At 38.4% G+C, this 25,007-nt stretch overlaps 2 protein-coding genes and 1 long non-coding RNA gene across 3 annotated transcripts in view; 2 read left to right on the top strand and 1 right to left on the bottom strand.

Annotated features, from left to right (window-relative positions):
- Nucleotides 1-4,025, top strand: part of LOC115375749 (myosin-7-like) — a 35,801-nt gene extending 31,776 nt beyond the window's left edge. Inside the window, exon 39 of the mRNA XM_030075281.1 lies at nt 3,920-4,025. Within this exon, the coding sequence (XP_029931141.1) occupies nt 3,920-3,940 (21 nt within the window). The 3' untranslated portion in view covers nt 3,941-4,025. The remainder of the gene's footprint in view (nt 1-3,919) is intronic.
- LOC115375751 (uncharacterized) overlaps nt 1-25,007 on the bottom strand; it is a 31,130-nt gene that overhangs the window by 4,366 nt on the left and 1,757 nt on the right. Inside the window, exons 2-4 of the long non-coding RNA XR_003929741.1 lie at nt 14,268-14,410; nt 6,285-6,430; nt 3,858-4,008 (exon numbers count right to left, since the gene is read on the bottom strand). This is a non-coding gene — a long non-coding RNA (uncharacterized LOC115375751). The remainder of the gene's footprint in view (nt 1-3,857; nt 4,009-6,284; nt 6,431-14,267; nt 14,411-25,007) is intronic.
- On the top strand, nt 8,210-23,331 carry LOC115375750 (myosin-7). The gene is made up of 39 exons (XM_030075282.1): nt 8,210-8,267; nt 8,475-8,523; nt 9,166-9,374; nt 9,458-9,601; nt 9,717-9,873; nt 9,981-10,008; nt 10,085-10,193; nt 10,352-10,444; nt 10,538-10,601; nt 10,895-10,993; nt 11,086-11,189; nt 11,275-11,413; nt 12,874-12,992; nt 13,079-13,228; nt 13,331-13,501; nt 13,599-13,908; nt 14,027-14,109; nt 14,226-14,431; nt 14,547-14,670; nt 14,761-14,897; nt 15,432-15,687; nt 15,778-16,020; nt 16,207-16,383; nt 16,465-16,610; nt 16,834-16,924; nt 17,044-17,433; nt 17,548-17,674; nt 18,544-18,662; nt 18,748-18,944; nt 19,067-19,250; nt 19,325-19,490; nt 19,569-19,693; nt 19,796-20,104; nt 20,193-20,396; nt 20,514-20,810; nt 20,931-21,035; nt 21,139-21,234; nt 21,327-21,461; nt 23,299-23,331. The coding sequence occupies exons 3-39, from the start codon at nt 9,174-9,176 to the stop codon at nt 23,317-23,319; spliced, it is 5,826 nt and encodes a 1,941-aa protein (XP_029931142.1). The 5' UTR covers nt 8,210-8,267; nt 8,475-8,523; nt 9,166-9,173; the 3' UTR covers nt 23,320-23,331.

Genomic DNA, 25,007 nt, shown 5'->3' with positions numbered 1-25,007 from the left:
GGTCTTGGCAGAGTGGAAGCAGAAATATGAAGAGTCTCAGTGTGAACTGGAGAGCTCCCAGAAGGAAGCTAGATCTCTGAGTACAGAGCTCTTCAAACTGAAGAACTCCTATGAGGAGTCTCTGGACCATCTGGAGACCATGAAGAGAGAGAACAAGAATCTGCAAGGTAAGATCTAAGAATTCGTATTGAGATTTCTGTATTGAATTTCTGTAAAATTCATTGTAAAGGTATCTAAATGACTGACATTCAACAGAGGAAATTTCTGATCTCACTGAGCAACTTGGTGAGGGAGGGAAGAGCATCCATGAGCTGGAGAAACTTAGGAAACAGCTGGAACAAGAGAAGACTGAGATCCAATCTGCTCTTGAGGAAGCTGAGGTATAGGACGTCTTTTATGATTTGCGATTTTTCCACATGTACTGTTACTCTGTGTATAAATCTAAGCCCTCCCATTCAACTAGGCCTCCCTGGAGCACGAAGAGGGTAAGATTCTGAGAGCCCAGCTTGAGTTCAATCAAATTAAAGCTGAGATTGAACGCAAACTAGCCGAAAAGGATGAAGAGATGGAACAGTCTAAAAGGAACCTGCAGAGAAACATAGATACCTTGCAGAGCTCTCTTGAAGCCGAGTGCCGCAGCAGGAATGAGGCCCTTCGTCTGAAGAAGAAGATGGAGGGAGACCTCAATGAGATGGAGATTCAGCTAAGCCAAGCCAACAGGCAGGCAGCTGAGGCCCAGAAACAACTCAAGTCTGTTCATGCTCATCTGAAGGTATGTTAGATTAAAAAACAACAACAAAAAAACATAACACTTTGTGATATTTCTATGGTTTATACTTGAAAAATAACTAACTGAAAATGTGGCTACTGTCTTCCCATTAAGGATTCTCAAATTCAGCTGGATGAGTCTCTTAGAGCAAATGATGATCTGAAGGAGAATATTGCCATTGTTGAGAGACGCAACAATCTGATGCAAGCTGAACTGGAGGAACTCCGGGCTGCTCTAGAGCAAACTGAGAGAGGACGCAAACTTGCAGAGCAAGAACTGCTGGATGTCAGTGAGAGGGTACAGCTACTGCACTCCCAGGTAATATATAGAAACAGACACATTAGAAATTCTGCATTCAATTACTGTATTTAAAGGTGGATAACTGGTTATTCATTACATTTCGTTTTTCAAAATACTACAGCATACTGTATCTTATAGATATGTTTATAACCAGATTTGTCCATAACATTTAGAATACCAGCCTCATAAATCAGAAGAAGAAACTTGAGGGAGACGCTTCCCAGCTTCAATCTGAAGTAGAGGAGGCTCTACAGGAGTGCAGAAATGCTGAAGAAAAGGCCAAGAAAGCCATCACTGATGCTGCCATGATGGCAGAGGAGTTGAAGAAAGAGCAGGATACCAGCGCTCATCTGGAGCGTATGAAGAAGAACATGGAGCAAACCATTAAGGACCTGCAACATCGTCTGGATGAAGCTGAACAGATTGCCATGAAGGGGGGCAAGAAGCAGGTGCAGAAGCTTGAGGCCAGGGTGAGTGGAATTCAACAGTTTAGACATCCCACATCAGTTTGGAAAGTTACCCATTCTAACTGTGACACAGTATTTCAATCACAGCTGCAGAATTTCTTGATGAAAAGTCTATCTGTTTATTCTCAACAATAATTTATGGGTGTCATGATGTCATTAGGTGAGGGAGCTGGAGAATGAGGTGGACTTGGAGCAGAAGAAGAGCAGTGATGCATTGAAGGGAATCCGTAAATATGAGAGGCGCATCAAGGAACTCACATACCAGGTGATTTTTTTTTTTTATTATTATTATTTATAAATTATTTTGTTTACATGTAAACAATGCTTGATGTAACAATTCATATCCTGTAGGTTTTACATATGATAAGTTATTTATAGGCATCCCTCATTCTCTGTTCCCAAGTGTCCTTTTATGCATGAAAATATTCCAACGATTCTTTGAATTCCACAATAATACGCTGTATCTCATAATTAGCAAGTATTGTTTGGTTTTTGGGTTCTTGAATCTTTTTCATATGGCCTTTATTTTTACAGACTGAGGAGGATCGTAAGAATATGGTGCGTCTGCAGGATCTGGTAGACAAGCTGCAGCTGAAAGTTAAAGCATACAAGAGAGCTGCTGAGGAGGCTGTAAGTGTGGACTGGAAAAGAAACACTAAAAAACGAACTACCTGTACATATTCACATTACGTGTACACACATTTAATCTCTACTGTATATATTCTGTGTACAACATATTAAGAGCACACACAAAATTCTTGACTCTTAATTAAATAGTCTTCTTTGCAGTCTGCAAAAAGTGGATTTAACTGGTGTAATCACTAGTTAGCATAGCTTTTAGCTGCTTTCACCGGAGTAAAGTCCTTTTTTTTTTTTTGAAAAACTACATGTTTAGAAGATTTTGTACACTCAATTTAATCCTGAAAAAGCTGTGTCAAGATCAGCTGATGGTTGAACTTAATTTTAGAAATGGAACGTCTTAGGTTCATTGTCCATTGGACTCACTCAATATGCTAACCAGTGTTGGTAAGATTTTCAGTTCACTAATCTTGCTTGTTTGACTTCTCTGAGATCCTCCACATGCCCTTCTGGCCCTTCTGGCGATGTTACATTGGAATCTGTATCTTTGTTTTATCCTGTAGGAGGAACAGGCTAATAGTCATCTTGGCAAGTTCCGCAAGCTGCAGCATGAGCTGGACGAGGCTGAAGAGAGAGCTGACATCGCCGAGTCTCAGGTCAATAAGCTGCGTGCTAAGAGCCGTGATGTGGGGTCAAAGGTCAGTAGTTCCTTGTTTAATTAATGATTTCTCTACATATTCAAAAAATAAAACACCCTTAATATACTATTTTATGATGATCACCGTTTGTCATATTATGACTGTCATTCTAACAAAGTGCAGTTTAAACAGATGCTTGTTTTTAACACATCTTAATTTATGGAACTGATTGTGTTGTTTATTTTTAGACAGACTAAAGAAATCAGACCAGAGACTTTGTGAAGATCAATTTTATTTTTGATTTTTTAAACTATGGGTTTGGTAGGCTGAATTAGTGTGATTTATAAGGACAGATTAGTGGAAATGCTGTTTTTGGCACACACACAAGGAGTTAATTAAAGTAGTAAATAATAATTAAATTAGTTTCAAATAAAAAAAGAGACTTGAACATCAGTCAAGAAAAAAGAATTGAGTGTTCTCAGTGCTTTGTGTCACCCTAGATGTAGCACTCATTCTTGTTAACACAATTTCATGCTCAAAGACAGTTCCAATATTATTATGCTTCTTTTCCTGGGCAGTGCTTAGAGCATGTTGTAAGCCTTGGCTTTCAGTCTCTGTTTAACTAACTGTACTTACCTGCTGTTTGTTTGATCTCCCATTTTAAAACTACATTTACTCATATAATTTCAATTTTACGAATGTTCTGCATAAGGCAAAATCAAACCCAATACGCTGCACTATGTAGTTTTGAAAGGGATAAATAATATAGAGCTCAGTAAAGTATTGGGGTACAGAGATTCAAATAATAATGAAAACAAGGTTGCTTTTTCCAGTTATAACAGATTGCATGAGGCAAAGCATAGCTCCAAGTAATTCATTCAGTGCTACTAATATAACTTGAAGATTTTTTATCACTGATATAGTCAACATACTGCAGCAAAGGTATACAAGCAATAAATAAACTTAATCATGTTAAATTATTGTCACAATCACTGATTTTTGAATAGTGATGATCAACGTAAAAGCAACAATTTCTTTCACAATTCAGAACAAAATCAGTTAAAATAGTTTATCACAATGTGTAACACATAACTGAGCGCTTACCTACAGTCCACTCTCACTGATAATTGTCTCTCTTTCTACTCTCTTATCATTCTTCATCACAGAAAGGGCTAGATGAGGAGTGAATCTCACAGACGGCCTTCTAAGACCTTTGGGATCTCCAGTGGTTTAGTTCACTCTGTATTCACAGTAACTGTAGAATAAAGTACAAATGCATTCAAATTAATGTGCAGAGTCCTCATTCATTTCAAAGAGGTAGAATCTACATCAGCAACAGAAGGTACACGTGTCGGACGATGTTTTAGACAACACATGTTCAGTTCACCAACTTCACCACCTCATCACCAATACAGTATCAGTTTATAGATGTCTTTACTGTAATTCAGTTCATAAATATTCAGGTGAGTTAACACTAGAGAGCCCTAAAGAGTGTAAAAAAGCATACTGTAACATATTTATATTGAAATAAAACCTTCTTACTACATGCACACTGCCTGCAGCCATTCAATATTGAATACTGAAAAAGTCACTTTCAAATTCATTCATTGGCTCAGAGCAATACAAAGTGTCACTGATGCTATGTTAGTCACTCCTGCCCCCTTGTGTTGACACATCTAAATGACAATGAATTATCCCCTTCCTTTCTATTGTTGAAGCATTTACTGTACACAAGAATTGAAGATCTGATGAAGTTTTAAAAATGTATGGCACTTTTCATGGACATCTTAAGGGAGAATCCAATTGTATGTGGATGCCTCAATTTAGGCGGGTATAAAAGTGTAAATAAGATGGCCTACTTAAAAATATACTAAAATAATAGGGCTCGACTTATACATTAGTTTGACAAGATATGTTCAGTGTTTTCTCTCTGACAACTTAACAATCTGGAGCTGCAGTCAGCCTGTTGCATTTGACATTTACAGACAGACATTACTTTATTTATTCCCTAATTATTCGTTTTTTGATTTTTTAAATAACTTGATTCTGAATTCAAAGTCAGCAATGTATCCAGAGTTTCCCTAACAATGGTGGGTCACCATGCCTTAAAGAGTTGACAACCCTCAAGTAACTTCAGTGCTCGGGGTTTCAAAGACTGGGTTTCAGCACAGAGTGTGAAAAACTGTTGTGACAAGAATGAAATTTAATATCAAAAACTGAAACATTTAATTCATTTTGCTGTATGAAAACAGTCAAACCTAAAAGTGTTGTACATTAGCACAAAATATTAGCCCTAATGACGTCAGTGTAAAAATACTGATACCCATCTTGGCCTTCATAACCCATACAGATTAAAACCATCATTGGAATGATGTAACTACTGTAGACAGTGTGGAACAACAGTGAAATTCAGAAATTTTAAATAAAAAAATACCACTGAAACCCAATTTTGTCATATTTGTTATATAAAACAACAGACTGATTTATAACAGTACTACAGAAACCCAAAAACATTTTCCTTATGGTACTGTTCAAGGTGTTAATATTAATAAGAGTGCAATTAATAGGCTTGTGTCAAATGCTCTGCAGTGACACATTTATTGTAGGCTTAAAGTATAAACCCCAAAATGAAGCAAAACACATTTTCAACACCGGCTTTTACTTGTCTTTACAAAATTTTCACATGATGTCCTGTGATTAAATCATTTGAGGAATTCTGTGTTCATCTCACCGGCTTTTACTTGTTGCTTTATTGTCTATGAAATCATTTGTAACAATGTTTACTATTATTACAAAGAGGCTAAAAGGTAAAAGTGAACTGAAAACCAGCAGTTTTCAGTGAGTAAATATAAATATACTTTGCTGTGAGCAGAACAGTCATGGTCAAAATGTCATGCTTGCTGGCATTATGAGCTCAATTATTCTCTCTCTCCCTCTCCCTCTCATGGACCTACCAGTAATTTTACGAACTGGAATAGACAAATCAAACAGATTGTTATTTTTCAATTATGATTTCTTTGTCACCCTCCAGTGTGCCATCTATAATTGGGTAAACACAATAAAAGCGTCATCTCCAGTCAGGCTATGTAATATTATATTCTCTTTCTCTCTCTCTCTTTCACCCTCTCGTCTTTCCAGTCACTCTTTATAAATAGATAAATACATGGATAAACAGAGTTTAAAAAATGCAATTATCAAACTGCAACAAATATCAAGATATCAATATCAAGATGATACAGTCACAGTCTTGTCAATTAAAATTCTGACTTGGTTCCAAAACAATGATCAATGCTATGCAAAGTATAAAATACACTCAGAGAGAATGTTGACAATTGTAGAAGCTAATGACCAAGTACTATAATCAAACCATAGCACAAAAAAGCAAATTCTGTAAGTAAGTAAATAAATAAATAAATAAATAAATAAAAATCATGAAAGTAGCTATAGATGATTTGGGAATAGATCCCTTTTAGAAGAAGTACAAAAATACATGAGCATATGTAGTCGGTCAGCTGAATTCATCACACTTACCATACTTGATGAGCCTTGAGCAGCAAAGTTTCTTGTAGTGTCAGTTGTAGCAAAGGCAAGGGTGGATAAACCTGACACTTGTCTGACACCACATGTTGCTCTTGCTCTTTTATGACCTTGTTCCTCAGTGGTTATCTGCCAAGAGACTACAAAATAAATAAATAAACTGCAATGTGTTATACTAGGTAATCCACACTTTAACATTAACAAAGACGTCTAAGCCATTGCTTTGTTTTTTTTCCCCCCTCTGACCCTTTAAGACTTAAACACCCCATCAACAGCATTACCCTGGAACTGAATCAGCTACTTAACATGTAGGGCAGTCATGTTTAGAACTGCTCTGGGAGTAACTGGCAGATGCCAGCAGCAATAGCATTTCAAGGTGACACCATTTGTTCTTTCCATCAACTAAGACATGAACCTCCAATAATAGGCTTTCTCTAAGTGGAGTCTGGTTACTACTCTGTTCATAAAGTGTGTGGGAGATGAAAGCCATGTAGGTGACATGAAACCTGATCATTTTCATGGAGGAGAAAGGCAAACAAAAAGCGACTCAGGCAAATAATGCGTGAGTATATTCCAAGAATGAAGCAAACAAAATGAAAAGGCAAGCTCCTGTAATTCTAATTCCTGTGTAAATCATATCTCACAAAGTTCACTGTTGAATAGTTAAACAATACTTCAGCTAGCAATCTATAGTAAAGTTATCCCATTGTACAGACAAATCACATTTGCACACATTTAATGGGGTTTATTAAAAAAATATACCCCATAAAAAAAGAGTAAACAAAACTAGATCCATTTTCTTTATTAGTGATCTCTTTCTCCTGATAACAGTGTTAGCTTGACTGTATCCTATAATAGAAACAGCAGGCCTTACAGGAAACTGGTCTGAAACAACAAGTGTACACACTTTATAGTTTTCTACTGCTAAAAGACCAGGTTAGACAAAAAGACCATTTTACATATTGGAGTAGAAAATAATAATAGAGACTTGATGTCTAGAATAACAAGGCTTTTCTACATGTTTTTCAAAACCATGCACCTGTTACCCCTCCTCAATCACATCAGTGACTGCAGTTCAGATATATCAGTGCCATCAAAAGCTGCCCTTCTCAATCAGAGAGAAAAAATCCAGACAAGAATTTCACAGGGTTATCTTTGTCGTCAAGGCCAAAGGCAAGGAAACAATGCAATGACGACAAGATGAGACAAAAGGTGTAGGCTAGAACAGTGGTGAGTGATAATTTAAAGTGCCTGACCTTAGTTCTCAGGCGACAACAGCTGCAACACTTTACTGTCTCAGCTCCCCTTCAGACATGCATTTCACACCCTATCATATGACTGTCCTTTGTTGAACTTTATCTTTTTTATTCAAAAGCTTTGCTCAGACACTAGAGCTGTTTTCAAAGCACAATGTTTTGATGGACAGATTAGTTTCATTAATTCATTAAAACTGCAGCTGTTGTCAGTCTTCTGTTTGTGGACTTCAGACACAAACAGAAACAAATATGGAGAGACTGCAGTAGACAGAAATAATTTTTGTAAATGAAATGGATCCAGTTGCTTTGTCGTTTGCATTAACTGCTGATACCGTCACATATCAAATGCAGGGGTTCAAAGGTATATGATTCACACACAGCAGGAAGATGGCAACACCAAGAAATTATTTCAAGGCAGCTATTATGATCAATACCAAATAAGATTCACTTGATATCAAGTAGCCTGTCCCTGTTCTCCACCTCCCGCCCTCCCCTTGCATCACACTGCTCCGTGTATTGTCCTCCCTTTGTTTGTCACAAGGTGAAGGCAACAAATAGCAACACTTCATTCTGCCCAATTTGGAGAATGCTTTTTTAATGTGCAACCTTTCTCCGAAATTCATCCCCATATTTGGTTGACAAACACCTTTATTAATGGACGGATGATCTGCTGTCAGCTATTGAACTCACTGCTTGATAATCAAAGGCTGAGAGTCAAAAGGTAAGCAAAATCCATTTGAGTGTGATGGGAGAGAAGTGGGAAAGGTTTATTTCAGATATCTTGAAGTTTCATTCTGTCATTGCACCCCATGTACTTTGCTGTTGATTTGTATTTTGTCATGTAAATAAAAAAAAAAAAAAGAAAAAAGAAAAATTACAATATACTTTTTTTCCCTAATCTGCTCTGTGTGGCCCTTTGTATGGACAGCTTAGATCCTGGTCTACTCTTTTGGAGTTCAGCCCACCCCCACTCCCAGGTAAAGCCCCACTCTTCTATCTGAAAAGTCTTTTATTATGACAATATTTATTCAACTTCAGAAAATGTCAGAAAATGTGACCAAACTTTAGGGTGTAGGGCAGGGCATGTACAATTGTTGTAATTTCATTGTTGATACATCTTACCAATAAGATTTCAGCTGCACACTAAATAGGAGACAGTTTTAAATGCCTTTCCTGGCATAGTCTTCTAGCATAGTTTGCTGGTGTATACTCTGAATAAGTGTTCATCTGAGGAAAGTCAAAACCTAGTCTCATCTCATCCTCAACTGCTTATCCAGAGTCGGGTTGTGGACAAAGCCTAGTCATTAATTAATTTATTTTTCATTAATAACTTATGTTATGATGTGTAGAAAAATACCTGTGACCTGTGTAGACCTATGGAGATTATTTTAATTGATGTAGTCATATTTTTTATGAAGCTATAAATCCTGAAACTCACAAAGAAAGTTGATATCTCACTTTCATGTAATAATATACTGATGAACAGTTTCCTCATAGCAAGGGGATTCCATGTTGCATGTGATCAAAAATGGGTCAGAGAAAAAGGCTGCCCTTTGTTTCATGATAATGTGGTCATCACTAATAATAAAATCCTAAACAGATTTGTGAATTTCAAACAGGTTGAAAAATGGGTGACGCTGCCATGAAAGAGTTTGGGGTTGCTGCTTCTTTTCTGAGGAAGTCAGACAAGGAGCGTCTGGAGGCCCAGACTCGCCCCTTTGACATGAAGAAGGAATGCTTCGTTCCTGACCCTGAAGTTGAATTTGTCAAGGCTTCCATTGTCAGTCGTGACGGTGACAAAGTCACTGCTGAAACTGAATTTGGAAAGGTATGATGCTAGTTTTACAAAGTACTACTAATATATGCAAATCAAGTCATTGGTCTTCAAGAATATACCTTCTGTTTTTACAGACTGTGACAGTGAAGGAGAGTGATGTCCACCCTCAGAACCCACCAAAGTTTGATAAAATTGAAGACATGGCAATGTTCACCTTCCTCCATGAGCCTGCCGTGTTGTTTAACCTCAAAGAGCGTTACGCAGCATGGATGATCTACGTGAGACCATTAAATAAAATATAACATTCATTCTTTTACTAAAAAAAAAAAAAAAAAAAACTCTGAAAATCTGACAAATATTCCATTATCCCCTATTGCTTTCTTTCTGTTGTAGACCTACTCTGGGCTCTTCTGCGTGACTGTCAACCCCTACAAGTGGCTGCCAGTCTATAACCAAGAAGTGGTTGTTGCCTACAGAGGAAAGAAGAGGAGTGAAGCTCCTCCTCACATCTTCTCCATCTCTGACAATGCCTATCAGTACATGTTGTCAGGTATACAAGCCACATTATAGCCTTCATCTTGTTAAAATATTTCACTCTTACATACTCCTCTACTACTACTTGTTACTGATTTCTTTTTAAATGTCTCTTGCTCACAGACAGGGAAAACCAGTCTATCCTGATTACGTAAGTCCCAACACAAAAATATCTTGGACTGTATGGATCATTGATTTTTGCCTAACTTTGTATTTCCTGTATCCAGCGGAGAATCTGGTGCTGGGAAGACTGTCAACACCAAGCGTGTGATTCAATACTTTGCCAGCATTGCCGCTGTGCCAAGTGGGAAGAAAGACGCAGCTGCTGAGAAGAAGGTTTGTACTGTGAAAATATTACTGACTGTTCCACAACCAAAATATGAATTAATACACAGTTCAATTAAAAATAGCATCTTAAGGCTAGAATAAAGCATTTGGCTTTGCATGTTTGGTCCCAAATTGTACTGAATTGTGTGTAAATGTGATAAAAACAGGGTACCCTGGAAGATCAAATCATTCAGGCTAACCCAGCTTTGGAGGCGTTTGGCAACGCCAAGACCATCAGGAATGACAACTCCTCCAGATTTGTGAGAGTCTCTATGATTACAAAGATGTAACGTGATAGTTAATGCTATACTGAAAATTATCAGCTGGACTAAAATGAGTATCTCTCCTTTTAGGGTAAATTTATCCGCATTCATTTTGATAACCGTGGAAAACTAGCCTCTGCTGATATTGAAACTTGTAAGTATTACTGACTATATAACAATGTCAAAAGAAGATTCAATTTTTAAAAGCTAGCCTAAGGACTGAAAGACTTAAAAAGTAACTTTAAATTTCTCTATATAAAATCTGAATAAACCCAACAATTTTGGAAAAAATGACTGCTTTGTAAGCTTCGTAAACTAAAGGGGGGAAAATCATCAAAATATAATAAGTTTTATTTGTGTTTTTAAATATCTTGTAATAACAACATATTTTTGACAATTTAAAAAGTGAATGTTCCATAATTTAAACTAAAAGTATTCCTCTAACAGATCTTCTGGAAAAGTCTCGTGTGACCTTCCAGCTCAAAGCTGAGAGGGACTATCACATTTTTTACCAGATCTTGTCTCAGAGAAAGCCTGAACTTATAGGTAAGTGTGCAACTCAGAAACAGACTAACTGGCTATTACTGTATCATGAACTAAACATGAACTGTTTTGTCACTGTCTTTTTTTTTTTCCAGAAATGTTGCTTATCACCAACAACCCCTATGACTATGCCTTCATCTCCCAAGGAGAGACGACAGTAGCCTCAATCAATGATGCTGAGGAACTTATGGCCACTGATGTGAGCTGACAATTTCTGATTCAATTCATTATAAAATGAGGAAAAGCCAAAATTATGTTTGCTGATCTTACAACATCCTATTCAGGAAGCTTTTGATGTGCTGGGCTTCACTCAAGAAGAAAAGAACAGTATTTACAAGTTGACTGGTGCCATCATGCATCATGGTAACATGAAGTTCAAGCAGAAGCAGCGAGAAGAGCAGGCAGAGGCTGATGGCACTGAAGGTCAGAATTCCTTGTTTTGTTTTGTTTATTTATTTTTTTAAGTAAGGTCGTAATAAATCCTGGGCAAGATGAAGCAATATTATCTTAAATTTCTCATATTTTTCTGTTAAGAGAAAAAAAATATGGACGAAACTTCCTAACCATCCACATCTACTCTTATCAATAATGTGTGCTGAATAATGAATAATATTCTCTCGGGTTCCTCAAGGGTCAGTCCTTTGGCCGCTGCTCTTTAATTTATACATGCTCCTGCTTGGTATTATCATAAAAAAAGCACAATGTAGCCCACATTCATATACTGATGACACATAGTTGTACATTCCTCTTTCCTCTGGAGATCTCAGTCCAATTATAAAATTAGAAAACTGTTTTGATGATACTGATTCCTTGATGGCCAGTAACATTTTACAGCTGAATACTGATAAGACTGAGACACTCATAGCTGGTCCTAAAGGACAGAAAATTTTTTTTTTTTCACTACTGTGAGCAAGTCAGAAACCCAGGCATTATTTTGGATGTTGCTCTCTGTTTTGAAAATCACATTACCAACATCACCAGAACAGAACAAAGTGTTTTATCATTTAAAAAATGTATCATAAAGCATTCTCAAACAGACTCCAAGAAAGTGATCAGTAGGATGGCTCCAGTTCATTCAAAATGAAGCAGCCAGACTCCTTACATGTACACAAAAATGTGATCATATTACTCTGGTACTTAAGTCACTTCATTGACTTCCAGTACAATATAGGATCACCTTTCCATCCAACTGTCCATCACAACTAAAAATTTTCTATTCTCCCAGTAATTACTGCCTGTGTGTGTGTGTGTGTGTGTGTGTGTGTGTGTGTGTGTGTGTGTGTGGTAGCACTGCTTCTCATACAGGTACCACGTAATAATGCAGTGGTTTATCTTTGGCTGTGTTGATGTTTTTGTGTTTTTAATGTTACCTCATTTTGGTGACAACATTTTATGTTTTGTCTTATTTTATGTTTTATGTTAATGTAAAGCACATTAAGCTCATTTGTAATGAAATGTGCTATATGAATAAAATTTCCATTGCCATTGCTGTGAATTTCGTCTAGGCAGAGGGGCATACAGTCACTTAAATAAAATGACAATGGTTCAGTATTTCAGTGCAGACTAAAAACCATACTGCTTAAGCTGAGTGCTCAAAGGTGACAACTGTTGGACAAGACCATTTTTAGAAAACTGATTTGTGGACTGTGATGATAAAGCTTTTCCTTATTCTGGTGAAAGTGCTCTTGACCACTCAACAAAGACAGTTGAATCCCAGAAATCAATGGGCATTATGGACAAAAATAAGAGGAAATTTGTTTGTATATAATTTCTGCATCTGGCCCACTGTTACAAAGAAAAGGAGAGTGACTTAAAATGGAATACCGTCAGTATTAAATGACATTGATGATAATAAAACATTAATATTACATTTATTTTCTCAGATGCTGACAAAGTTGCATATCTGATGGGCCTGAACTCTGCTGACCTCATCAAGGGTCTCTGCCACCCAAGAGTCAAAGTTGGAAATGAGTGGGTCACCAAGGGTCAAAACGTTGCCCAGGTAAGCTACAATGAATTTTGAGTACAATTCCAAAGTTAAGTCTGGAAAACATTATGTATGGGTTTTTTATGTATTGTCCTTATTAGGTTTACTATGCTGTTGGGGCACTGTCTAAGGCAGTGTATGAGAAAATGTTCCTATGGATGGTGGTGAGAATCAACCACTCCCTGGACACCAAGCAGCCTCGCCAGTACTTCATTGGTGTACTGGACATTGCTGGATTTGAGATCTTTGATGTAAGTGTGGAAATAATAAATCCAAAATAATAAATACACCAGCTCACTTCTTTTGATCAGGAATGATCAAACCTAAACTTGCTTTTGACCATATGATTACAGTTCAACACTTTTGAGCAGCTCTGCATCAACTTCACCAATGAAAAACTGCAACAGTTTTTCAACCACCACATGTTTGTGCTGGAGCAGGAAGAGTACAAGAAAGAGGGCATTGAATGGACTTTCATTGATTTTGGTATGGACCTGCAGGCCTGTATTGACCTGATTGAAAAGGTGAGAGACTGGAATAGATTATGTTCAGTTATCAATAAGATGTATTAAATACCTTGCCATTAATTATTTTTCATCAAACCACTTATCTTCTCCTCAGCCCATGGGTATCATGTCCATCCTTGAAGAGGAGTGCATGTTCCCCAAAGCCAGTGATGCCACCTTTAAAGCTAAGCTTTATGACAATCACCTGGGGAAATCCAACAACTTCCAGAAGCCCAGGATTGTTAAAGGGAAACCAGAAGCCCATTTCTCTTTGATCCATTATGCTGGTACTGTTGATTACAATATCATCAACTGGCTGGTGAAAAACAAAGATCCCCTGAATGAAACTGTTGTTGGACTTTACCAAAAGTCTAATCTCAAGCTACTGGCTCACCTCTTTGCAAATTATGCAGGCGCCGATTCAGGTTTGTATTTTTTATGTGGATTGACATCTTAAAATACAATTCATAAAATTCTGTTAAAAAAAAAATACACTATTTAGTATATAATGTATTTAAAAGGATATTATGACATTTTTTTTAGTTCAAGAATCTGGTGGCAAAGGCAAAGGCGGTGGTACCAAGAAGAAGGGCTCCTCTTTCCAAACTGTATCTGCTTTACACAGGGTAAGATAAATAATGTTATGCTTTGTCTCTCAAGTGGCTTCCAAGTCACCACAGGACATTCTTTTGTTAACAGATGTGATAAAACCATGACTCTGTCCTCTACACCACACTCGCAGGAGAACCTCAACAAGCTGATGACCAACTTGAGGTCTACTCACCCTCACTTTGTACGCTGCATCATCCCCAATGAGACCAAGACTCCTGGGGCCATGGAGAACCCTCTGGTGATGCACCAGCTGCGCTGTAACGGTGTGCTGGAAGGCATCAGGATCTGTAGGAAGGGCTTCCCCAACAGGATCCTCTATGGAGATTTCAAACAGAGGTGGTTGCTAAATATATTTCACCATTTAATGAATCAGCTGGACATGTATATTTTAGCAGTGTAATATTTTGGCAAGATTTGAAGTAAAAACAAAATGATTTTTCCTACATGACAGATACCGTATTTTGAATCCGAGTGCTATCCCTGAGGGACAGTTCATTGATAACAAGAAGGCCTCAGAGAAACTTCTGGGCTCCTTGGAAATAGATCATAACCAGTACAAACTGGGGCATACCAAGGTAAGTATTGGTGACAAAACTGAATTATTAAGACATTTTTGTAAGCCACATATTTCATTATTATTTGTCTGATCTGTTCTTATAAATCAGGTCTTCTTCAAAGCTGGTCTGCTTGGTCAACTGGAGGAGATGCGAGATGACCGATTAGCTCTGATCATCACCAGGATCCAAGCAAGGTCACGAGGTCTTCTGGCAAGAATTGAATTTCAGAAGATTGTGGAGCGCCGGTAAGTACATAAGTTGATGCTACATTAGTAGCAGTAATAATATTATTGAAAATATATAGCCTAAGTATTCTAATTGCATGGTCAATGGGGAGAAAAAAGAAGTTGCTCCAGGATATATGTTAATATATGTCTTTTTCATTTTTATCATATTCAATTTTCAAAGAAAAGTTAGATGACAGGGAAGCATGGATGAATGTTCATCCTTCAGTTTTTAAAATATTTCATTAAAAGTTGTTCTGGAAATTGAAATGAGCAATTCAAGGCAATTTACAGAACCTACAACATAGTTTTCAGTTGGGTTTGTACAATTCCATTTGAGCAGCAGTCATTTTCACCCTCTCAAAACAAGTGCAACACTGACCAAAAACATTCACAATGTAATTTTTTTTTTTTTTTTTTTTTTATGACATAAGACAGGAGATAAAGTGCAGGACGTTTAAGTACAGGATGTATAAGCACAAAATTTATCTGTGAGAAAGCATTACTCATACTACTCTGTCACATTACTAAAAAATAACAAATTACTATCTACAGGGATGCATTATTGGTTATCCAGTGGAACATCCGTGCCTTCATGGGGGTCAAGAATTGGCCCTGGATGAAGATGTACTTCAAGATCAAACCTCTGCTAAAGTCAGCAGAGACTGAGAAAGAAATGGCCAACATGAAGGAGGAGTTTGCCAAACTAAAAGAGGCTTATGCAAAATCTGAAGCCCGCAGGAAAGAACTAGAAGAAAAAATGGTCACCCTTCTCCAAGAGAAGAATGACCTGCAACTCCAAGTTCAGGCTGTATGTTGACATCAGCCCAACATTACAACTAAAACGAATATAGTACCAAGTCATTTTATATGTCATATTGTTGGTTTTCAATTCTAACAGGAGCAAGATAATCTCTGTGATGCTGAAGAAAGATGTGAGGGGCTGATCAAGAGTAAGATTCAGCTGGAGGCAAAAGCCAAAGAGCTGACAGAAAGACTTGAAGATGAAGAGGAGATGAATGCTGAACTGACTGCTAAGAAGAGGAAGCTGGAAGATGAGTGCTCTGAGTTGAAAAAAGACATTGATGATTTGGAGCTAAGTCTCGCTAAGGTGGAAAAAGAGAAGCATGCCACTGAGAACAAGGTACTAATAACTCAAAATTTTTATGTCTGAAGCAGCAGCTGTATTATTAAATCACTCTCAGTACTGTTCCCAATATGCTTTTGAGGTAAAACAAACAAAAAAACAAACAAAAGTTCACTCAGTCAGTCAATCAATCATTCATGGATTGGCTAATCTTTATCAGATAAAACATGCTGTTGGCCACAGGTAAAAAACCTGACTGAGGAGATGGCTGCTCTGGATGAAATCATTGCCAAGCTGACCAAGGAGAAGAAAGCCCTACAGGAAGCTCATCAGCAAACGCTGGATGACCTGCAGAGTGAGGAGGACAAAGTCAACACTCTGACCAAGGCCAAGGCTAAGCTGGAGCAGCAAGTGGATGATGTAAGAATATAACAGATGAAACTGTTGTGGAAAATTATGAATGCATGACATTAAAAAGACTGTCATTATCACCCACTACAGCTTGAAGGGTCCCTTGAGCAAGAGAAGAAGGTCCGTATGGATCTTGAGAGAGCAAAGAGGAAGCTTGAGGGAGACTTAAAGTTGGCCCAAGAGAGTATCATGGATCTGGAAAATGACAAGCAGCAACTGGAAGAGAGGCTGAAGAAGTAATATCAAAAAATTGATTATTTTTTATTTATTGATTGATTTATCTATTAATTTATTTAATTAGATCCCCATTAGCTACTACTTATGTGGAGCTACTCTTCCTAGGGTCTACACAAAATGAAACAACACATTCCAATCACTGATAATTACATTCAGAAATGTTTAAAAATGACAATAACTGTACCATCTACATATAATTAATTCTAATTTTGGTATCCACAGGAAAGATTTTGAAATCAGCCAACTTAATGGGAAAATTGAGGACGAACAGGCAATGAATGCCCAACTCCAGAAAAAACTGAAGGAGTTGCAGGTTAAAAAAAAAAAAAAAAAAACCCCCAAAAAACAAAAGAGAAACTTCACATTCATGTGTACCACACTATGGACACAACTGAGCACAACAAGAGTAACTGACCTTTCATTTTGGTCTAGGCCCGTATTGAGGAGCTGGAGGAAGAGCTTGAAGCAGAGCGAGCTGCCCGAGCCAAAGTGGAAAAGACAAGAGCAGACTTGGCCAGGGAGCTGGAGGAGATCAGTGAGAGGCTGGAGGAGGCTGGTGGGGCAACAGCTGCCCAGATTGAGATGAACAAGAAGAGGGAGGCTGAGTTCCAGAAACTCCGCAGAGACCTTGAAGAGGCTACTCTGCAACATGAATCCACCACTGCCACACTCAGGAAGAAACAAGCAGACAGTGTTGCTGACCTGGGGGAGCAGATTGACAACCTGCAGAGAGTCAAGCAGAAACTGGAGAAGGAGAAGAGCGAGCTCAGACTGGAACTGGATGATGTGGTCTCCAATATGGAGCAAACTGTGAAGGCAAAAGTAATCTCCTTTTTTAAAATTTTATGTTGTTCTTATATTTATTTGTGCAGGGATTCTATTTACCCTTCTTCACTTGTTTCTGTGATAGTATTGCATCATTACACTTTGTTTCAGAATAATCTGGAGAAAATGTGCAGGACTCTGGAAGACCAAATGAATGAATACAAAACAAAGGCTGAGGAGGGACAACGTACCATCAATGACTTCACCATGCAGAAAGCAAAGCTTCAAACTGAGAATGGTATGCCCGGTTGATTTAGCCCACACAATTAGCAGGGAATATAGGGCCCTATCTTGCGCCAGACTCCCTAAACCCGCTATTTGCGGATTTAGGATTTAGGAAGAGGCGTTCCCCCGTAAAAGTTGCTATCTTGTGCACCTCCCGCTATCCGCAAAACACCTCCGCTACCCGCTATATTATGAATAGGCGTGTTTTGGGCGTTACGCCAGTTAAACCAATCAGTGTGCCAGGTGCCATTGCCTTTAAGGGCAGGATGCGCTATCCTAAATCCTAAATCCTAAACCCGCGATGGAGAGAGGGAGGTAGATTTTCTCAGGGCTTCTACTGAGGCTAAAGCAAGTTGGCTTTATATATATATACATTTAATCTTGACATTGCAAAGTACTCATTTTAATTATGTCGTGGCAGAAAGTGGTGGTTCAAAGAGGAATCAGATGGTTGAGACACAGGCATCAGATGGGGAATCTCTTTATTCACAGAGGCCCTACTAACAACACAGGTCACAGACAATTCTTCTCCAAATTACAGATTGTGTCATCCTTTTTTATACCTCATATGTGAGTTGTTTTCACCTTGTTTTGGTCAGTCTCTCATAACACTTTGGCAAACCCAACTTCCCGATACATGTGAGAAGCCTTTTCAATCTTCTTTCATCTTATCTTGGACTCCCACTCGCTGTCTCTGATTACTTAATGCCTTTTCTCAGAAATCGCCAGATGTTTCCCACTCATGTTTTTAGCCTATACTTGTCCTGTTTGGCGCCAGTGCCGGTCACAATGACGTGGTGCACACACACTTCCTGCCGCCAGAACACAACATGACTTGACCTGTCTATTTGACTCTATCACTCTCCTACATATCCGCATCAGGTGAACTTTCACGGCAGCTTGAAGAAAAGGACTCTCTGGTGTCTCAACTCACCAGAGGAAAACAGTCCTACACTCAACAGATCGAAGACCTCAAAAGACAACTGGAGGAGGAAATCAAGGTAGCAACCAAATAACACTAGGGAATGATCTAATACAGATTAAATCTAAGTGCATGAGATGGACCAAAGCATACTTTAATTACAGGCCAAGAATGCACTGGCACATGCAGTTCAGTCTGCTCGTCATGACTGTGACCTGCTGAGGGAGCAGTATGAGGAGGAGCAGGAGGCCAAGGCTGAACTTCAACGTGGCATGTCCAAGGCCAACTCTGAGGTGGCTCAGTGGAGAACCAAGTACGAAACTGATGCCATCCAGAGGACCGAGGAGCTGGAGGAGGCCAAGTGAGGAACACATTTTCATGCTTTTGAGTAGTAGCATGGTTTTTGTAAAGGCTTACATGTATCCACACAATCAAACTATATCAGCAAAACAACTTCAAAAAGTCAATTAATTTATACTCCAGAAAGAAGCTGGCTCAGCGTCTGCAGGATGCTGAGGAGGCTGTGGAAGCAGTGAATGCTAAATGTTCCTCTCTGGAGAAGACCAAACATAGACTGCAGAATGAGATTGAAGATCTCATGGTGGATGTGGAGAGGTCTAATGCTGCTGCTGCCGCCCTGGACAAGAAGCAAAGGAACTTTGACAAGGTAGAATTTATTACAAATTATTTTACTGCACGTAAATTGTGCATGCTTTATTCAAAATGCATACTGTATTTCAGGTCTTGGCAGAATGGAAGCAGAAATATGAGGAATCTCAAACAGAGTTAGAGAGTGCCCAGAAAGAAGCCAGGTCTCTGAGCACAGAGCTCTTCAAATTGAAGAACTCCTATGAGGAGTCTCTGGACCATCTGGAGACCATGAAGAGAGAGAACAAGAATCTACAAGGTAAGGCCATCTAATACTATTATTCAGATAATGTTCTCATGAGAAAATTATTTCAAACTTTTACATTTTGATCCTCAGAGGAAATATCTGACCTAACTGAACAAATTGGCGAGGGTGGGAAGAGTATACATGAGCTTGAGAAGATTAGAAAGCAGCTGGAGCAAGAGAAGTCAGAGATTCAAGCAGCTCTGGAGGAAGCAGAGGTATGCTGTTCCCTCTGATGACAGACCTCAAATGCGCTGCATCTGTAGTTGGTGAAATGTGACTTAAATTCAGCTATATTTTCAACTAAATTCCCATTCTAGGCCACGCTGGAACATGAGGAAGGGAAGATTCTCAGAGCCCAGCTAGAGTTCAATCAAGTGAAGGCTGATATCGAACGCAAGCTGTCTGAGAAAGATGAAGAAATGGAGCAAGCAAAAAGAAACCAACAAAGAGTTGTGGATACTCTGCAGAGCTCTCTTGAGGCAGAGACTCGCAGCAGGAATGAAGCTCTCCGTCTGAAGAAGAAGATGGAGGGAGACCTCAATGAGATGGAGATCCAGCTAAGCCAAGCCAACAGGCAGGCAGCTGAGGCCCAGAAACAACTCAAATCTATTCATTCACATCTAAAGGCATGAATATTAATTTAACAAAAAAGAAAACTTATATATGTCATTATTGGATGTCAATGGAATTCACAAAAAATTTTCATCTTTCCAGGATGCTCAACTTCAACTTGATGATTCTCTTCGTGCAAATGAGGATATGAAGGAAAACATTGCTATTGTTGAGAGACGAAACAACCTCCTCCAGGCTGAACTGGAGGAGCTGAGGTCAGCTGTAGAGCAAACTGAGAGAGCTCGCAAACTTGCAGAACAAGAGCTACTGGATGTCAGTGAGAGGGTGCAGCTGCTGCATTCTCAGGTAATATGTTACAGAAATATGTTTATCATACAATTATTATGGATTCATTGTAGGATGGTTATTTCATATTCAGTATTTTCACATCACAAATTCTACAACATTTTTACTTAATACCAGAACACCAGCCTGATAAACCAGAAGAAAAAGCTGGAGGCCGATACATCCCAGCTTCAAACTGAGGTGGAGGAGGCTCTACAGGAGTGCAGAAATGCTGAAGAAAAGGCCAAGAAAGCCATCACTGATGCTGCCATGATGGCAGAGGAGTTGAAGAAAGAGCAGGATACCAGCACTCATCTGGAGCGTATGAAGAAGAACATGGAGCAAACCATCAAGGACCTGCAACATCGTCTGGATGAAGCTGAACAGATTGCCATGAAGGGGGGCAAGAAGCAGGTGCAGAAGCTTGAGGCCAGGGTGAGTATAATGTAACTCAGGTAACAATATCATCACTGCAAAAAGTGATGTTACTGTCTGTAAAAGAGATGTACATTCATTAGGTAACTGCAATTAATGTGATATTATGTATGCCGGCAGGTCAAGGAACTTGAAAATGAGGTAGAAACTGAACAGAGGAAGGCCAGTGATGCTGTAAAAGGAATAAAAAAATATGAAAGACGCATCAAGGAGCTGACCTATCAGGTATCTAGAAATTTGGTTATAAGACTGTGAAATTTGTCAAGTTTAAGCAAACAACATCTATTTCATAAACAAAACAATAATCTTTATTTTTTGTACTGGATAGACTGAGGAGGACCGTAAGAATCTGTTACGTCTTCAAGATCTGGTAGACAAGCTCCAGTTGAAAGTCAAATCCTACAAGAAAGCTGCTGAGGAGGCTGTAAGTACTGTGAATCCGAAGTGAAATTCAAACATCAGACTTCCATCACATAGTGTTGTACTGATGGCAAGTATATTGTGTCCGTTCAACAGGAGGAACAGGCTAACACTAATCTTACCAAGTTCCGTAAGCTGCAGCATGAGCTGGATGAGGCTGAAGAAAGAGCTGACATTGCTGAGTCTCAGGTCAACAAGCTACGTGCCAAGAGCCGTGATATGGGGTCTAAGGTTGGTATACACATAAATGTTAATCACTGTACATAAAACACTGGTGAGTCTATCACCCCCAGCAAATACACTGGGTGTCCACCATTTCTAGCCTAGATCAACTTGATGTCATCAAAACTGCAAACACCATGGTCATTATACACACTTTTAAAATGGCTGCATATAATGGAGAAAGCAACAATTAATAGGGAACAGAATAGGGATAATGACGAAGATGTCAAGATGTCAAGGCAGAAAGTGATGAGCACAGGAGGACAAGAGGTCTGCTCAAATTATTTCATATTTGGTAAGTATTTTCACTAAGCATAGCTTTCCAAGTGTAAGGCTTGCTATCCAAGTAAAAGTCAGTTAAAAACATTTTTTTTTTTTTATCTTCTTCCAGTCTCAGGTTTTGGTTGCACGAAGAGATTTTAAGGTCTGAATCTTCCATGTTTATCATATCAAAGAAAATATATTTCTCAGATTTATTCCTTTTTGGAATTTACTTAAATATTACTTAAACATAAGGGACAAAGAACCGACTTTCACTAAGTTCGAGTCTGGTGTGAAGAGTCAGTGGTGTTCATTTGTTGCAAACAAACGTTATGTTACGTTATCATGACCAAGTGATTTTATGCCTAAACCTACCCTTTCCCTAACCTTCACCAAGTACTTCTGGTGACTAAAGGTAACAAACCTGGCTAGAATGCCCAAAAAGATATAATTGATTATTTGTGATATGTCAGGAACAAGCATAATCTGCATCAAAATATGTTTCCCCCTAAATGTAATTAAGAATGCAGTTTAGTTGTATGGGAAAATAATTTTTAGGAGACAGGTTTGTACAATTTCCATTCGACTTCAGGTACCTAGCACTGCGATGCAAGCCAGAGACACCTCCCTCTGCTAGTAATAAATAGACCTGTGTTGAAAAGATCGATCCTCCGATTTTGAATCGATCTTCATTTAAATTCCCATGAACAACTGCACCGGCACTGTACGAGTCCAACAGGCAAAGAAACTTTCCAGCTACAGCAGCGCACTGACATAGATTGTGTAACAAAGCGTTGCCACTCCGCTCTATTTTCATTGGCTAATTTTTTGACTTATCTATGTTATTACATGCATAATAATTCTCATTCATTGGTAGTTGAATAGTTAGGTCATATTGTTAAATTATTTGAGTCACGCTTACTGGTAAATATCTAGTCCTTCAATATAATTTATTAATACCAGTATTGTGTTGCATAACTAGACAGGCATGTAATTCTGTAACAGCTCAAAACGCTTTTTAATAAAACTAACCAAATCAATATCGGATCGAATCGGATCGAATCGGATCGGCAATATCGGATCAGATCGAATCGAATCGAATCGGATCGGATCGTGATAATCGATTCTGAATCTTGTGAATCGGAATCAAAACGATTCTTGAAATTTGAATCGATACCCATCACTAAATAACGCTGCTCTGTCCATTAAAAAGGTGCTAACTTATGCAAATATTGAATTAATTATATTTAAAAAGCAACCCATGCATCACTTCTGAAAATAAAAGAATAAAATAAAATCCCTTCCTACCCATCCTTCCCATGAATAAATAAAATAAAATAAATCCCCCCTACCCATCCTTAAAATGATAAATAAAATAAAAAATAAAATAAAATAAATTCCCTACCTATTCATGCCCCTAAATGACAAGGAACCGGAACCCAAAGTTTTTTTTTGTTTGGCCTAATCTGATTCATCATTTATTATCTCTACCAGATCCAATGAAAAAAGGTTTCACAGAACACTATATGGACTGAACAATAAACCTCAAAACTTATTTCCTATTTTCTCCCTTCTTTTATTTCAGAAAGGACACGATGAAGAGTGAAGCTTAGAGGTGAATTCTCATGTCTGAGGCACCTGTTGCCTGAATAATGGTGTCTCCCTAAGCTTGTGTTGTTCAGTAGAATAAAATTTAATGTGCATCTAAATTGAGTCTTGACTGTTTTCTGACAAGTTCCAAAGTTAATTAGAATCATAAAAGTGTAATCTAATGTTTTCTAATTGTGTTTACTTGTGTCAGACAGAGAGAGAAAGAGAGAGAGAGAGAGAGAGAGAGAGAGAGAGAGAGAGAGAGAATTTAATATTACATAGCCTAACTGGAGATGATGCTTCTATTATGTCTACCCACTCATATATGGTGCATCAGAGGGTCACAAAAAAATCGCAATTGAAAAATAACAAATAATCTGTTTGATTTGTCTATTCCAGTTCGTAAAATTACAGTGGATTTGAAATGGAGTTATCAAGACATGATTGAAGTGCAGAATTTCAGCTTTAAAGGGCTGAACAAAAATGTGGCATTAACCGTTTAGGAATTACAGCCAGTTCTATACATTGTCACTTCATTTTCAGTAGTAACTGAAGTAACTGAACAAACTACACATAACATACATAACTATCAATATAAGGATTACATTCAATAGTAGGAGGAAAATCGTTTGCAGTCTATGACTGTCTGAAGTCTGGAACCCATGGACAACATCACCAAATTCTCAGTTTCCTCCCTTGGGATGCTCTGCCAAGCCTTTACTGTAACTGCCTTCAGTTGCTGCTTGTTTGTGGGTCTTTTGGTCTTCAGTTTGGTCTTCAGCAGGTGAAAAGCAGCTCAGTTGAGTTGAGGTCAGGTGTGCTTTCAGTAACTCTTGGGCTGCTTTCGCAGGATGTTTTGGGTCACTGTCCATCTGCACTGTGAAGTGCCGTTCTATCAGTTTTGTGACATTTGGCTGAATCTGAGCAGATGTTATAGCCCTATAAACATCAGAATTCATCCTGATTCTTCCATCAGCAGTCACATCATCAATAAACACTAGTGAGCCAGTTCAATTGGCAGCCATACATGCCCATGCCATAACACTGCCTCTACCATGCTGGACAGATGATGTGCTCTGCTTTGGGTCATGAGCTGTTCCTTTCATTCTCCACGCTTTTCTCTTCCCAATCTTCTGGTACAAGTTAATCTTTGTTTCATCTGTCCAAAGAACCTTGGTCCAGAATTGGGCAGGCTTTTTTAGATGTTTTCTGCAAAGTCTAATCTGGCCTTCCTGTTCTTGAGTGACACCAGTGGTTTGTACCTTGCTGTATACCCTCTGTATTTATTTTCTTGCAAACCTCTCAACTGTAGATTTGGACAATGACACGCCTGCCTCCTCCAGAGTGTTTTTGATTTCCCTAGACATCATGAATGGGTTTTTCTTCACCAGGGAAAGAGTTCTTCGGTCATCCACTTCAGATGTCTTCTGTGGTCTTACTAGTGAGCTTATCAGTACATTCCTTCTTTTTCAGAATATACCCAACCGTTGATTTAGCTACTCCCAAAGTTGTTGCTATCTGTCTGATAGATTTTTTTTTTTTTTGCTTTTTGAGCCTAATGATGGCCTCCTGCACCTGCATAGACACCGCTTTGGATTGCATGCTGAAGGTTTTGACAAACAGCTTCCAAATGTAAATACAAACATTTGGAATGAACTCCAGACCTTTTATTTTCTTAATTTGTCATGAGATATTGAGGGAAAA

Source organism: Myripristis murdjan, chromosome 17 (assembly GCF_902150065.1).
Source record: "Myripristis murdjan chromosome 17, fMyrMur1.1, whole genome shotgun sequence".
Taxonomy (NCBI): domain Eukaryota; kingdom Metazoa; phylum Chordata; class Actinopteri; order Holocentriformes; family Holocentridae; genus Myripristis; species Myripristis murdjan.
Note: the sequence above shows the minus strand (reverse complement) of the source record. Positions and strands in the feature narration are given on the sequence as shown.

Excerpts from the sequence above, each read along its gene's own strand:
- LOC115375750 (XM_030075282.1), top strand. The coding sequence starts at position 9,174 with ATGGGTGACGCTGCCATGAAAGAGTTTGGGGTTGCTGCTTCTTTTCTG. Across the intron at positions 9,375-9,457 it reads CTGAAACTGAATTTGGAAAG|ACTGTGACAGTGAAGGAGAG; the intron begins GTATGATGCTAG and ends CTGTTTTTACAG. Across the intron at positions 12,993-13,078 it reads AGGGTCAAAACGTTGCCCAG|GTTTACTATGCTGTTGGGGC; the intron begins GTAAGCTACAAT and ends TGTCCTTATTAG.